At 46.5% G+C, this 15,794-nt stretch overlaps 2 protein-coding genes across 2 annotated transcripts; one reads left to right on the plus strand and one right to left on the minus strand.

The window, feature by feature from the left end:
- Window positions 1-96: 96 nt before the first annotated feature.
- SEPMUDRAFT_89222 (aldehyde dehydrogenase) lies at window positions 97-1,965 on the minus strand. Its single transcript, XM_016910495.1, has 2 exons — window positions 566-1,965; window positions 97-476 (listed from the first exon to the last, which is right to left on the minus strand). Exons 1-2 carry the CDS (start codon window positions 1,785-1,787, stop codon window positions 163-165), a joined length of 1,536 nt encoding a protein of 511 aa, XP_016759658.1. The 5' UTR covers window positions 1,788-1,965; the 3' UTR covers window positions 97-162.
- A 686-nt stretch (window positions 1,966-2,651) lies between these two features.
- On the plus strand, window positions 2,652-4,400 carry SEPMUDRAFT_165018 (uncharacterized protein). Its single transcript, XM_016908145.1, has 3 exons — window positions 2,652-2,882; window positions 2,989-3,748; window positions 3,802-4,400. Exons 1-2 carry the CDS (start codon window positions 2,719-2,721, stop codon window positions 3,521-3,523), a joined length of 699 nt encoding a protein of 232 aa, XP_016759659.1. The 5' UTR covers window positions 2,652-2,718; the 3' UTR covers window positions 3,524-3,748; window positions 3,802-4,400.
- The last annotated feature ends 11,394 nt before the right edge of the window (window positions 4,401-15,794 follow it).

The raw sequence follows: 15,794 nt of genomic DNA on the forward strand, positions 1-15,794 counted from the left end.
GATGGGATGGGATGGGAGGGGATGGGAGGGGATGGAAAGACAGAAAGACAGACAGACAGGGCAGAGACTTAATGCAAGTCATCATTTGGAAAGGGAAATACCATTTTCTTTTCCCTTCTTTCCTTCTTCCTTCTTCCTTCTCCAAGAAAAAGAAAAAACCCCTTACAACCGACTCCCCAAATTCACATGCACAGCCTTAATCTGACAATATCCTTCCAACCCCGCCTCTCCCAACTCCCTCCCAATCCCACTCTGTTTGACGCCTCCAAACGGCACGCGCGGATCACAGTCTTGACTACTATTAATCCACACCATTCCCGCTTCGATTTCTGCCGCGACACGATGGGCGCGCTCGAGATTGGATGTGAAGATGGATGCTCCGAGTCCGTAGCAGCTGTCGTTAGCGCGCTCGAGGGCGGAGGTTTCGTCCTTGAAGGGGGAGAGGGTTACGATTGGGCCGAAGATTTCTTCGCGGTCTGGAAGAGGGGGGGTTTTTGGCGATTAGTTTTTTTTTTCTCTTTTTGTTTGGTGTGGGAGGATAGGGAGGGCAGAAAGAAAAACTTACAAATTTTCATGTCATCTCGAACATTGGTAAAGACAGTGGGGGCGATGTAGAAACCTTTGCCGCCACCACCATTTCCTCCATTTTCTTGCTGTAAAGAAGTCCCTCCAATCGCCACTGTCGCTCCTTCTTCGATTCCCGATTTGATATATTCCAAAATGCGCTCATACTGCACTTTCGACACCTGCGGACCCTGATATGTCGATTCATCCCACTGATCACCCACTTTACTGACTTGTTTAACCTGCTCCACAAACCGCTTCACAAACTCCTCATAGATACTCTCTTGCACGAGAATCCGTGACGTGGCCGTGCAGATTTGTCCCTGATTCGACATGATACCCATATGAGACCATTTGATAGCTTGCTCGAGATCCGCATCTTCAAAGACGAGTAGAGGCGATTTGCCGCCCGTTTCGAGCGTGATATTTTTGAGAGTGGCAGATGCCATTTTCATAATCTGACGTGCGGTACTCGTACTGCCTGTAAACGCCACTTTTTCGACGAGAGGGTGCTGGACGAGCGCGGATCCGGCTTCGGCGCCGTAGCCGTTGAGGAAATTGACGACGCCGGGAGGGAAGCCGGCTTCGCGGATGAGTTGGCCGAGGACGAGGATGCTGAGGGGAGTTTGTTCGGCGGCTTTGAGTACGACGGTGTTGCCGCAGGCGAGAGCGGGTCCGAGTTTCCAGGTGGCCATGGAGAGAGGGTAGTTCCACGGAATGATTTGCGCCACGACTCCGATGGGTTGACGGAGGGTGTAGGCGAGCTTTTGATGTGTCGTGCTGATGGTCTGGCCATGGGTCTTGTCTGCCCAGCCGGCATAGTAGCGAATGGTCAGAATGGCCTCGGTGAGGTCGGTATTCAATGCTTCGTTGTAGGATTTGCCGTTATCCCAGGCATCGATGGTGGCAAGGAGCTCCCGATTCTGCTCCAGGAGATCGGCCAGTTTGGTCATGAGTTGGCCTCGCTCCGTGCCCGGGAGGAGTTTCCACGACGGGTCATTGAGAGCTTTGGACGCTGCCTGGACTGCAATGTCCACATCTTGCTCGCCGGCAGCCTGCACCGTGGCAATCTCCTGCTCTGTTGCAGGGTCGATGGAAGTGATGGTCTGACCACTTTGGGCGGCTACGAATTCGTTGTTGATGAAGAGGCCCGTAGGCTGAGTGTACTTGCGTCCATTGGGAGCTACGAGGTCCACAGCATGAGGATGAGATGAAGCCGCCATACTGCGAAAGGCTCGATGTTGTGGTTGTTGATGATGATGATGATGATAATGATGGAACAGGGTAGTTCTAGGCTTTGCTGGCTCGAATGGGCGGGATATCCGAGGTCGACAACAGCGAAGAGTGGTGGAGGAGAGTACAGGTATATGTAGTGATGGTGCAGTGCGAGTGAGGTGTCGGGGGATCATTGCCCTTATATTGGCCGTCACTTGTCCTGCTGGAAGTGCAGCCTCATACTTGAACCTGCTAGTGGAGCTTCAGCCTTGCTCGGCTGCGATTGCTGAATTGGTCGTAGTTCCACCGAGAGCACCGTATTCTCTATACCTAGGAAGTAGTGTTTGGCTGTTTGATTCATCCCACAATTCACTTGAGCATGTTCTGCCGTTTTTCTCTAAAAGGGGCAGACAACCAGGAGATGAATGTATTTATTAGGCTGGCAGATGTCGATGCAGAGTCCCCGGGAATGGGCATCGTTCACGGTCAGTAGGCACCCGGCTATGTCCCGACCATGCCAAGTGCCTCGACCGGAAGACTGTTATTCATTGCACCCGTTCTTGAAAGGGGGGTAAGCCTACCGTTATTTCGGGGTCAAAAAAAGGGGGCATTCGTTGTGCAGCGAGACAGGAGACAGTTGTAGTCGTATATATATATATATCTATATATGTTGTATGTAATGTAGAGGTATCAGTCCCGGCCGGCAGTCCGAGCTGCACGAGCAGTGGCTTGGCATGTGGCAGAGAAAAGCGGAACGGGAGCGGGAGCGGGTAGAAGGAGCTCCTAGTGAAGTATACATTACCTGTAGGTAGTAGTTCACCTGTACATGAGTACCGACAAAGTCTCCACACCTCGACGAGCCTCCTCTCCACACATTTATTCACTTCACTTCACTTTGCCCCTTTCCAATCCTGACTTTTGTTATCAACTTTCCTCGCCATGGCATCGCCCACGGGACGCGTCGACGGCGACGAGAGGCCATTTGCCTGCTCCCGCTGCTCCAAATCCTTCAAACGCCGCGAACACCTCAATCGACATTTCCGCGCCCACACGCTGGAGAAGCCGTTTGAGTGCCGCTTCTGTGGCAAGACATATAGTCGCAGGTCAGTTTTCTCCCCCCTTCCCCTTTCCCCTTTCCTACTCCTCTTGATAGGAGCTCTCTGCTCTGTAATACGAACAACAAGACACGTAAGATATTGACGCGATCAGAGACCTCGTCACGCGCCACGAAAAGACTTTACATGGCCCTGATCGACTCCCCAGCACCGCCACCGCCACGGGCACTGCAACCACTGCCACTGCCACCACCACCACCACCTCATCAGCTACCGCATCTGCTGGAACAAGTCACAATAACCCCTTTTTGGCGCCCTTCCCGCCCCTCGACAGCCCCGACTCTCTCCGTTCGCTGCCTATGTCGGGCCCATCTCCGCACGCTCATGCTCACGCTCATGCTGCCGCTGCTGCTGCCGCCGCCGCTGCTGCATTCCAGGAAGCCGACGCGATGATTGATCCTGCTCTGTTTGATTCCATCCTGCATCAGACCCCTTCTGCCGACACTGCTTCGCCGTTATTGTCAGAGTCCACCACGAGCAACGACGCATCGCAACATGCCTCCACTGGCCCCGGCACAGTCAAGCGGCGGAGACTCATGACCAGGGGGACGACGACCTCAATCTCGTCCGATTCTATCGACACGTCCCCACTCCCACATGCCGCGTACGGGTCCCATCCGTTGCCGTGACCGGTCTTCGATCTGGTTTCGACGCTTTGTAATGTGTACTTGCCTCTCTTCTACCTGTCGCCACTCGACTGTGACAAGCAGTCGTTTCACATCTCCCGGCCACTGTAGATGACGGGCAATATACGTGGACCATCAGACCTCTTCAAGTGCTTGGCATGCTTGTAATCTCAACAAGCCAAAAAGAAATGTCCTTTCGTGACATGGCTCGATTCGTGGCTGTATATGGTACGTGCTGCATGTACACAACTGCTTGACAACCCTCACTGATCATGTTTCAGGCCTATCAAAAAGATACTTGCTTCATCTCTCCCAGGACAGACATACTTTACGGTTGTCTACCATCTCTTCACCACCACCACTCTCCAGCGCAGCAACAGAGGGCCGCTAGTACTGCTCGAAATGGTCGATTCTCAGACTTTACCATCATCTCAAGCATTACTTGGAACCTGCAGCGCGACAGTCTCATCAGCCCATCACGTCTCACCTCCCCTCTAATAGCTCTCTCTGTAGCTGATCATGATGATATGACGGCTTACCTGAATTGACGCACACCTCATACACTCCGGGAGACGACTGAAAGCAAAACCGTCCGGGACAGCAAGCATGTTCGATTCGGTTGCGACATGCTTCCAGGGAATTGCTGCTTGTTCCCGGCATGCATGTGACTTGACTTTGTGCGTTGGTGAGAAAGGTGAAGTGGCCGAGGAGGATAAGGAGGAGTGTTGTTGTTGATGATGATGGGAGAAGCATTGTTGCGTTGTTGTTGTTGATGTTGTCTTTGTTTCTTGTGCTTGTTTCAGAGAAAAAGTGTTGTTATCAAACTGGTAGGTAGTGATAGAGGGTAATCCAGTAGGTAGTAGTAACTGCAGAGATTTTCAAGTATCAAGACGAAAGCACAAAAACGACAAGAAGACAAGACAAAAACAAAACGAACGAGAACAAATTCCACCAGACTTATACTAACAACAACTAACATCTCATAGTAGGTACTCAAGGTACATACCTAACATGACCACCCACTCACCCCAATAACCAGACTACGTAAATAGTCCATAGATAGACACCAAATAAATTTCACCCAGTATTTCGCCTACTATACACGAACGATCCGATCCACTTTCGGACTTTTACTGGATATTCTTCGTGGTTCTTCGTAGTCTTCGCGTAGTCCTTCATAGTTCTTTATAGTTCTTCATAGTACTAAAAACCCTCCAAGTCATACACTACTACAAGTTCTTACATGATCACACATCTGACACGAACATCATATACTATAAGTTCTAAGCAATTCGCTAAAGTAAAAAAAAGGCACTATATGTACATGTACTACAGTATAGTTCTTATTGAAGTAGTATATAGCACGTAGGCATTAAGCCCTAACTGCCGAGGTAATAACAGTAATTAAGGCCTTAGGCAGCAATCACGCGGATATATAGTATTGAGCGGCTAGGCGTGTTTCTTTTATATAGGGCGTCGGGGTAGAGCCGAGAGCCGGACGGCCTAGGAGGGCTATACTACTTCCGGCGGGTAGCTATATAGAGTAGTTTTCTTCTTTTTAGGATAGAGGAGAGGACAGATATAATTAGGACGTAGATATACAGATACCTACTCTACTATAATTAATGTCGTTACCCTATAGTGCGCTTTGTCTTCTAATATTACTATTCCCGCTACCTATAGGTATCTCCGCGTCCTTCCGGACCTCTACCTATCTTATCCCTTTTACTACGGAGCTACGCCGCGACCTACTATAAGCCGGGCCTATCCGATCGTCTACTCGAGGACGGTAGTAGGAGAGAGGGCTTTATAGTAATAAATAGAGCCGAAGGTAGAGCTATTATATACAAAATACAAGAGTAGGAATAGTTGTAGATTAGAGGAGGAGGGCAAAAAGGGATAGGTATAGAGGATAGGATAGGAGATAGGGAACGCGTTTGACTCTAAAAAGGAGACTATTACAACGTAGTACGAGAAGGTATAGTATTAAACAACAAAGTTCGAGATTAATTAGGCGCAGTTCCTAGAGCGTAGTTCCTATACTAGGTAATACGGTATAAGGTTAAGGTACGATACGATATAGTAGGGTATAGTTCCTAATTCGGTATAAGGAAGGGTATAGTTCCTAATTAGGTATAGGGCAAGCTACGATATAATACGGTTACGAATATAAGGTAGGGAAAAGTAATTAACGCGACGTTAGAGGAAAGAGGTCTTTAGCCTTAGAGATAATAGACGTTACGGGGAGGCCGATAGCGAGGTATAGGCTATAAGAACGAGCGGCCGACTAATATCGTAGAACGGAAGAGGGGATTCGGGATTTAAGTTATACTAACTATAATATAGGTACCGAAAGGGGTTAGGATTTAGTTAGGCCTCCGGGGCCTAACCGAAAGGGGTAGGATTAAAGTACTACTATATATAGTCGAGGAGATTAAGACAGAAAACAAGACTAAAGACGAATACATATACGTATATACTAAAGAACGAGAACATACCGAATCCGTATATATACGTACTAACGAACGAGAACGATATTAGCTACCGAACACTCCGACCCTATTACTAATAGCCTCCGCTATACCGACTCGATCGAGAACGCCTCTATAGACTCGGACGAGTACGATCGATAGCTTAACATCTCGATCCGAAACCGCTCTATTAATATAGTATCTAGATCCGGACTAGCCGCGGCTAGACCTTCGGCGTCTATACCTATGTTAACTCCGTCGAGTAGCTCTACTTATCCTACTACGCCGAAACCGATAAGCGCGGAAGAATAGTACCGGGCTATAGAGCTCCTTATAACAAACTAAAACGTTATATCCTCGATAACCTCTAGCGTCGCTAGCATAATAGAGAAAATTACCGAAAGGAGCGAAAGGTCTATAAAGGAGCCGCCTATACCTAGTACTAATAGCAACCCTACGTTTAACGGAAATAATATTATAGACGCTCTCTATCGTTATAAGATAATAAGGGACAAGTACTATATAAGCAAGGACGAAAAGGAGGTTATTAACGATTTTCTTCTTAAATACGATATAGTTACCTACTCTAAGATCGAAGGCCTCGACCTATCCGGTAACAACTAGGCAGAATTCAAGGAGAAGGTAACTATTAATTATATCGAGAAGGACTACTATAGCAACGTTACCTCCCGGGAGTACCTTAACTAACTGTATAATACCCCGCGCGACGAGACTAGTAACAACCTGTATTTCCTAAAGCAATTTACCGCCGCTATTAGACGCTACTCTATAGCGGAGCTCTCTAACTTTAACCGTACTAAGCTCTTTCTAAAGGGCCTGCCTAATAAAGTAGAGATAGTCCTTCGGAGAGAGTTCGGTCTATACCCTAAGTTACTAAAGACATATAACAACTTTAAGAAGGTTTTCGCTACTAGGAAGAGGCTTCTTAAAGGGATAGACGGTTAGCGGTATACGAAGGATCCGACTACTGTAGCTAGACTCGGCAAGTTGTAGGAGAACTTGGCCGGCGCTAGTTCGACTTCCTTTAAGGGTATACCGTCGATTACGGCTCTAGCCTCGAAGAACGACAAGTTTAACTCTAAAGTTAACGCCCTTACCGAGCAGTTTAATACCCTCTAACTCGACCTCTACTAAGCCTTCTAAGAGAGAGGAAGTAGCAACGCGCGTCTAGTAAACCTGCCTAGCGTAGTTTAGGCTTATTATAGTATAGTTGCCTTAGGCTCCGATTTAGTCAGGCCCCTAGGGCCTAACTAAAATCTCGGGTATAGATCTACTGCCTACTACTCTACGACGTCTGTACCTACTAACTCGGCTAGAGCCCTATCTAGTACCTACAGTACGTAGTATCTACCTATATCCGGGCCGTCGAATCCTAATAGCCTATATTTATCCGTAGAACCGGCGAGCATCCGTATCGATATAATATAGGTTACTAGTCTACTAAAGGATTGTTGTTTCTAATATAGTAACGTCTCTTACTTCGCCTATAAATACCCGATTATAAGTAACCTTACCTAGTAGGGGTTTATATACCGGAATAAGAGGAATTACTGCTTCTTTAGCCGAGCCGGTTAATCTCTATCCCTACGAGGGATTAAGTATAGATAGGACTCGTAGTACCTACGCCTATCCTAGATCCTGTCTTAGTTAGAACAGGAGATAAACTATAGTAACCCGATTGAGTTCCCGGCCTATCTTCGTATAGCTGTTAATACTACTAAAAAGAGATTCTATCCTCGGGACTAACTTAGCGTTCCCCCGGTAGTTGCCCCGCCTACCGTCGTTACGTAGGCTCTCCTTGCTCTATAGGCTGTCTAGGCCTATACCTTCTTAGGCTATACTACGTAGGACCGGTACGCTACCGAGTATAAGGATAAACGAGCGTAGGTAGAAGAGATTGCAGATAAAGAGGACAAGACTATCCTCGTTTAGGCTATAACGCGACCGGCTAAGGAGCTATCGCGAGAGGACTCTTAGCAGAAGGAGGCAAGGAGGCTTATACCTACTATCCTAGAGAAGAGCTACTTAGCAAAGGTAGTTAAGGCTAAGGCTAAGGGGCAATAGAGTACCGCTACGACAAAACAGTTAGAGAGGGCGATATAGAGGTCGATTCTTCCTATAGTTAGTAGTAGGTCTCGGGATCTAGATACGGATAACGACTACGATAGCGGGTATAAGGTAGAAATAGTCGACCGGGAGGATAAGGAAGCTATACTTAGATAGAGCTAGGATTACGCTACCGAGCTAGCCCCGGTAAACCCGCCGACGAAGACAAAGAAAAAGCCTATAATACGTCGCCTAGATAAACTAATTTAGGACAACGAGCCTAAGGAGGGTATTATCCTATCCTTTTCGTCCTTTAAAGATTTCGTCTTCAGTCTGCTTACGAATGCTATACTACCGGCGATAACGGTTAGAGAGGCACTTCGGATAGGTAACCTATTTACTAAGGGTTTGTTTACGAGATTTGCTAACGACCCTACTACTTAGAAGGCTATTAAGCGTATTATAAGTCGAGGGACCGAGACGAGCCCTCCTACCTAAGTTATTATTACCGAGACGTCGATTGTTCGCGTAGAGGAGGAGGATATCCGTTGCCCGGCTCGGGTTCCTAACTAGATATTCGTTTAGATATTCCGAGCTACTAGGTAGTATAGCGACTATAAGGCTATAGTTTCCTGCCTACGCTCCCGTCGATCGAAGCACCTCTACGAAAGGGTTCCTAACCGGATATTCGTTTAGATAATCCGAGCTACTAGGTAGTATAGCGACTATAAGGCTATAGTTTCCTACCTACGCCCCCGTCGACCGGAGCAGCTCTACGAAAGGGCTAAAGATATTGACCTGTCGGCGGTAACGTAGGACTATACTATAGTGTCTAGTATCTAGGTCCTAGTAATGTTCGGGAGTAATATAGGCAAGGTCTGTAAGGGACTAGTTAATAAGGGTACTAAGTTAGTTATTCTTCGGCAGAGTATCGTTTAGAAGTACGGTTTGCTAATAATATACTAGCTAAATAAGATTAATATATCTATAGCGAACGGGTTAACTAGGATTGTCGGCGTCTATTAGAGACTGCCTATCTCGGTATATAGCGTTACCGTTACGGTAACGGCGTTTGTTACGAATACGGCGTATACTATACCTCTTATTCTAGGCCGCCTATAGACGAGGAAGACGAGGTTAGTTACGAAAAACTGTAACGATAGGTCCTAGGAAGGTACGATCTCCGACCCGGTAGGTTATTTAGTAACGTTTACTAGTACCGTCGGCGATACGGGCTACTAACGGTTTGTTACCTTCGGCGGGCAGGGAAAATTAGTAGCGGCGTCGAAGCTATAATAGCGTCCGCGTCGGGTTTGTCTTTAGTACTTACTAATATTTAGTCGGGCCTCCGGGGCCTAACCGGTATAGTATAGCCTAGGTCTTCCGTAATTTAGATTTAGGCTAATATCGCCCCTCGTAGTAAATAGGGAGGTTAAAAGGTAGGAATATATACTACGCGTATCGTCGACAGGGATCCGGACGAGGATAATTAGGCGTTCCGGTCGATACTATATTACTCCTATATTAACTAGGCCTACTCCTACCGCGCCCGTACTATATACTATATCCTAGTATATACTATATACAAACGGAAAGCGTAGAAGATCCGGCCTATCGACGTCGCTATAGATGTCTCGAAGAGTGCGTCCTCTAATATCGGTACTATTACTAAATAGAAGGAACTATTTCTTCGACGGAAGGCGGTAATACCGCTAGAGACGGGACTATATAACTAGCGCTACTTGATTAAGAAGTTCTCGGATGTCCCCCGGAGTAGTCGACTTACCCTAGAGGTATTGCGTACGGTCGAGGCGGGTATAGTCTTAATAACCTAGGAACGTTATCTACTCGAAGAGATACTCTTTAATCGTAAGGCTGCTTTAGCAGCGAATTTTACGCATTTCGGATAGGTTATTCCTAGTATCGTACTACTATAAGTTATTCGTATAGTCCCGTATATACTATAGAGTTATCCGGGTTTTCGTCTTAATCCCTCCCTACTTATAGCGATAGAGGATATTATCCGGGACCGGTATAAAGCTAGGACGTTAGAGTATAGTAAGGGCTGCTATCGGAATCTATGTTTCCTAGTTGCGAAGAAAACCTTAGCCCCCGGTTAGTTGCCTACTAAGGAATACTATTGCTTTATTAACTCTACGACGGAGATTAACCGGGTTACTATTCGCGACGCTAGCCTGCCGCCTAATACAGATAAGTTCGCTAAGCACTTTGTAGGGTATAAGGTTGCTTCCCTCCTTAATATTTTCTCCGGGTACGATTAGGTCCCTCTCGCTAAAGAGAGTCGAGATCTTACGGCTTTCTAGACTTATCTTAGCCTATTCCGGCAGACTACTCTGCCCTAGGGCGCTACGAATTCGGTTAGTCAATTTGTCCGGGTTATAACTCGTATTCTTATAGATTATATCTTATACCGGTCGCTCCCCTTTCTAGACGATATTAGTATTAAGGGGCCGAAGACTAATTATAGCAGAGAGGAACTCGAGCCTAGTCTACGGCGGTTTATTGTTAAGTATATCGTTAACCTCGACTAAGTCCTTATAGATATTAAGCATACCGGTATAATAGTCGCTATTAAGAAGCTGCAGATCCTCTAAGAACGTATCCGTATTATAGAGTATATTACGGATGCTAATAGCCGCTATTCTAATATAGCCCGTATAGCGAAGATCGTCGACTAGCTAGACCTAAGGTACTAGAAAGACGTCTAGGTGTTTATCGGCATTGTCGTCTACTTCCGTATCTAGATACCTAAGTTCGCGCTTAAGGCTAAGCTACTCTACTGCCTACTTCGGAAGGACGTTAAATTCGAGTAGACTACGGAGTGTTAGTATACTAAGGACGTACTTGCGGCAGCCTTAGTTAAGGCCCTACCTCTAGTCCCTATCGACTACTCGGATAGGGCAGGTACTATTGTTGTCGCGGTTAACTCTAGTAGGTCCGGGTATAGGTATATACTAATATAGGAGGACGACTATAGAAAGCGACGACCGAGTCGTTTCGAGAGTAGTATATAGTCCGCTAGCTAGCAACGGTACGATGCCGGCAAACTCGAGTACCTCGGGGTGCTTAAAATATACTAAAAGTTTCGGCCCTAGCTCTTCGGTTAATACTTCGTACTAGAAGTTAATACTTAGACTCTCGTATATTAACTAAACTACGCTACGTCTAATCTCCCGAATACTGCTATAAGTAGGTAGATAGCGTAGATCCGGCTATTTACCTTCGAAGTTCGGTATGTCCCTAGTTACAAGTATACGGCCCTAGATACCTTATCCTATCGACTACTATTAAGTAAGGACGTCCCGGATCCGCCGGAGTTAGAAGATGTCGAGCGTATAGTCGATAATAAGTTTTTCGAGAGTTTCTACGTTAATACAGCGACGCTTGCGCCGCGTAGATTTAGTTAGGCCTCTAGGGCCTTACCGGGAGCGGCTAGTACCGCCGGCGGTACGGTTCGGGCAGCCGCGATCCGGATTATTAGCTAGACCCCCGAAACCTTACTAGATACGGAAGGCGTCGACCTTGCCTATATTAATTCTATCTTCCCGGATAAGTTAGACGGTCTACCTAAGAGTTATTTATACTTTTCGAAGGCTATCGCCTACGTCCTCCTTAGACTACGTCCCTTATCTTATATATCTCGATCCGAGTACTATCGATTTTTAAAGCACTTATAGAGATTTAAGATCAAAGATAAGATTCTCTTCCGCTAGGGCCGTCGCAACTTCCCGTTATAGCGTATTATCGATAAGCTATCTACGCGAGACTAGATCCTCTAGGTAGTCTACGATAAGTATAGGCACTATAGTACCGAGGGTACGTACGCAAAATTGGTATAGCGCTACTAGTAGGACGGTATATATAGCGATTGCTAGGTATATATATAGAGGAAGTACGCCGAGTATAATTAGTATAACGGCGTTCGTACCTATACTCCTTTAGGCGAAGTTGCTTCTAAGGCTATCGGTAAACGGTAGTATATTAACGGCGTTCATATTAATACCCGCGGATCGATTATAATAGCGCGGGAGGCAACGTCTCGGTAGCCTAAGGCGCGGGTATTCGTCGGCCTTACCGCTAAACAGATTACGTCGAAGCAGGTCGCGAAATTCATCTAGGAGGAGATCTTTTGCTAATAGGATACGCCGTACGAGATCCTCCTCGACAACGCTAAATACAACTTAGGGGAGGTAGAGGCGTTACTTCGTAAGTACGGCGTCGCTCGTCTATATATCTTACTATACTACCCGGAATCTATAGCTATTGTTAAAGTTAGGTATAAACCTATTATTACGGCGCTTAGCAAGATAACCGACGGAGGCAAGACATCCTAGATCCTATACGTATCTGTAGTACTATAGGCGGAACGTACTATAGAGGTATCGTCTACCGGTAAGACGCTATTAGCGTTAATAATTAGCTACGATACTATCCTACCTATCGAGCTTTAGTTCCCTACTACGTCTGTCTAGGACTAGGATACTATTCGCGACTGCGAGAGTCTTCTCGCCGTACGCGCCGCCGCCCTCGAAGCTATAGCCCTATGTATAGAGGACGCCCGTCTACGATAAGAGAGAATACGGGACTAAGCGAAGGTATATTTTGACGATCGCTACTATATTAATCGCTGTGAATTTGAGGTTAGTAATTTGGTTATAGTATATCGGAAAGAGTTAGAAGCGTCGCGTTCGGCAAAGCTAGTTTTCCGTTAGAAGGGTCCCTTTCGTATATATACCTATCGTCCGGGTACTACGTACTATAAGTTAGAGGGGTTAGATAGTATTATCTATCGGAATACCTATAATAAGGACTCTCTCAAACTCTGTCGACTTAACGGCCTATTAGATAAAGGCGGTAGTATTGCTAGTTCTAACGAGTAGGGTTAGTACTAGATACTAGTTCCCCGCCCTGCTTTTTTAACTTTCTGTACGCCGACCGGGTATCTCCGCTTCCTAGTATCTCTCTCTATAGTACGGGCTCGTACTGCTTAATAGATACCTACTCTCCTTCTTCGTCGTTATATAGTTAGGGGAGGGAGTAGCGTACTCGCTATTCTTTCGATTCTTTTTCTATTTGTTGCGCTACCGCCGCCGTCTAGTCTTTTATCTATAGCTAGGCCCCCTGCCGCCGCCGCCGTCTGATCCTTTATCTATAACTAGGCCCCCTATAGGCGTCGTTTTAGATACGCCCTATGCTTTTAATAGCGGCGGGTTAGTACCGTCCGAGTTTGGCTACCCTAGGATTATAACTATATTGCCGGCCGGGCGCCCCGGTGCCTAGTAATAGTTAGGCTAGAAGGTTTCTAATCCGTCCGAAGGTTTTTGATCTATTATTTTTCGCTTTACCTCCTAGCGTTATCCTCGCCCCCTTGCGGTATATACCGTATACTATATTCCTTACTACGGTCCTTATATCTAAGGGTCCCTACGATACCTAACTACTACTTTACGTTAGTATTCTCGTACTATTCTTACTTATCTCGCCTATACGGGTAGTACTTCCCTAGACGCGTTACTTTTCGCGTTATTTGTTTGCTACGGTACTGCCGTAAGCGCGCCGGCACTCCTACGAGCGCGAGTTACTTTTCGCGTTATTCCGCGAGCGCGAGTTACTTTCGCGTTATTTAGGGGATAAGAGTACCCTTTTCTTCCTTTTGAACTTACTCTTCTTCTTTAACCTACCTCCTTACCCGCCGTACCCCCCGGCCTGTATTCTATACAACTACTATCTCTACTACCTCGAAAGGAGCCGCGCCTGTACTACGACCTACGTCTACGTTAACAACGGAGTCGCGCTCGCGCGCAACTATCGATTCCGCGCCTGTACTACGACCTACGCCTATATTAGTAGTAGTACTACGCCCCTACGCGCAACTATCGGTCCTACTATAGCTAACTGCAATATGCCTACCTAACCCGAGACGGACGACGGCGATAGGTTAGAATACTAGGTAACCGTTTAGGAGAGGAGATAAAGCTCGATATCGTTCTTAATTATAGTAGTAAGGATAGATACGTTATTATACTCGGCGGAGGTAAGGAGTATCCTTCGTAGGGTAACCGACCTAGACGCGGTCGTAGCCCTATTGCTAACTCTCGATACGCTAGTAAGAACGGAAGTAGTATATATAGTATACTAACTCTACGACGCGACCTCAACTAGTTACGATACTATATATATATCGATTTATAAGAAGTTCGTAGCTATAGCTCCGGACTAGGAGATCCTAGAAGGTAAACTAATCGTAGATATATTCCCCGGTTTTACGAAGGCAGTAGATCGAGGAAAGGAGGCCTAAAATCGACGAAGGACGGCTTACTAGAATGTTATTAACCGATAGTTCGGTAGGGATGTCGCTACCGCCTAGAGCTTCCTTACTAGTCCGACGATATAGGAGGTTCTATATACTTATTCGTAGGCCTACGATCTAGGTAGCCTAGCGGCTCTTAGTTCTAACCGTAGGCAAATACTACGCGCTCTCGCAGAAGCAGTAGCGTAGCGATTGCTTACTCCCGTTACTAGTCGATCGAAGATACCGGAGGTTACGGGAGGCGATTGTATTCGTATATATATACTGCCTGCCGACAAGTAATTAGCGGAACCTAGGGGGGAGGCAGAATAATATATCCTACAGACACGATTTGGGTTTATCTATAAGGGCGACTTTTACAAGATCGTAAGTAAGGGCTTTATTAAACCTACGCTAATACCTTCGGGGCTATCTATACTACTACCTCTGCCGCTATTGTCCGAGCAAGCCTAACTCTGTCTATACTAGGGACGCCGTAGGGAGCCGGACCTATTACCGGACTATAAAGAACCCCTAAGCAAACGCTAACGTACGTTACGACTATTAACGCCGGAGATACTATAGGTACCGGATAGTACTTCTAGTTAGAGCCCTATTAATACGCGTAATCCGTTAGGCCTCTAGGGCCTTACCGGGACAGGCCGTATAGAGCCGGTCCCGGAGGCCGCGATCCCGACTATAGAGATAGAGCCGACCGAGGATACGACTAGCAAGGAGGTAGATAACTAGACCGGGGAGTTTACCTTTAACGAAGAGCCAACCGAGGACGTACTCGCCGAGAGGGGATAAGTTACGTCTCGTATATATACGCCGTTGTCTATATACCGTTATACTCTTTGCCCGGATACGACTAATCTATATCTTATTAGCCTGTATATAGCTATACCCCTCTATTAATAGCTAGAGGATGTCGTCGACCGAGGCGTCTAGCTATATATAGTAGAGGAGGACCCGGTTCCGTTATGCCGGTACTATACTAGGGTATTTGCGAGCTGTAGGTTCGGACTTAAGTCGAATATTGCTATAGCCCTACTAACTACTTATATTGCCGAAGTCTATAGAGCTTACGTTAATAGCTAGTTTCTAGAATACTAGTATTAATACCCGGAATTCTTCTCCCTAGCCTACTGTCTAAAGCACTAAAGTTGAAGTAGAAACCGTTACGGATTCCGGACTTATAACCTATTAAGTAAGTAGAATTAAGATCTATAAGTTTGTCAATTGTGCGGCTATTAGCGTTACTATTATTACCGTAAAGCCCTCTCTCCTACTACCGTCCTCGAGTAGACGATCGGATAGGCCCGGCTTACGGTAGGTCGCGGCGTAGCTCCGCGGTAAAAGGGGTAAGATAGGTAGAGGTCCGGAAGGACGCGGAGATGCCCGTAGGTAGCGGGAATAGTAATAT

This window comes from Sphaerulina musiva (genome assembly GCF_000320565.1).
Source record: "Sphaerulina musiva SO2202 unplaced genomic scaffold SEPMUscaffold_7, whole genome shotgun sequence".
Lineage (NCBI taxonomy): Eukaryota > Fungi > Ascomycota > Dothideomycetes > Mycosphaerellales > Mycosphaerellaceae > Sphaerulina > Sphaerulina musiva.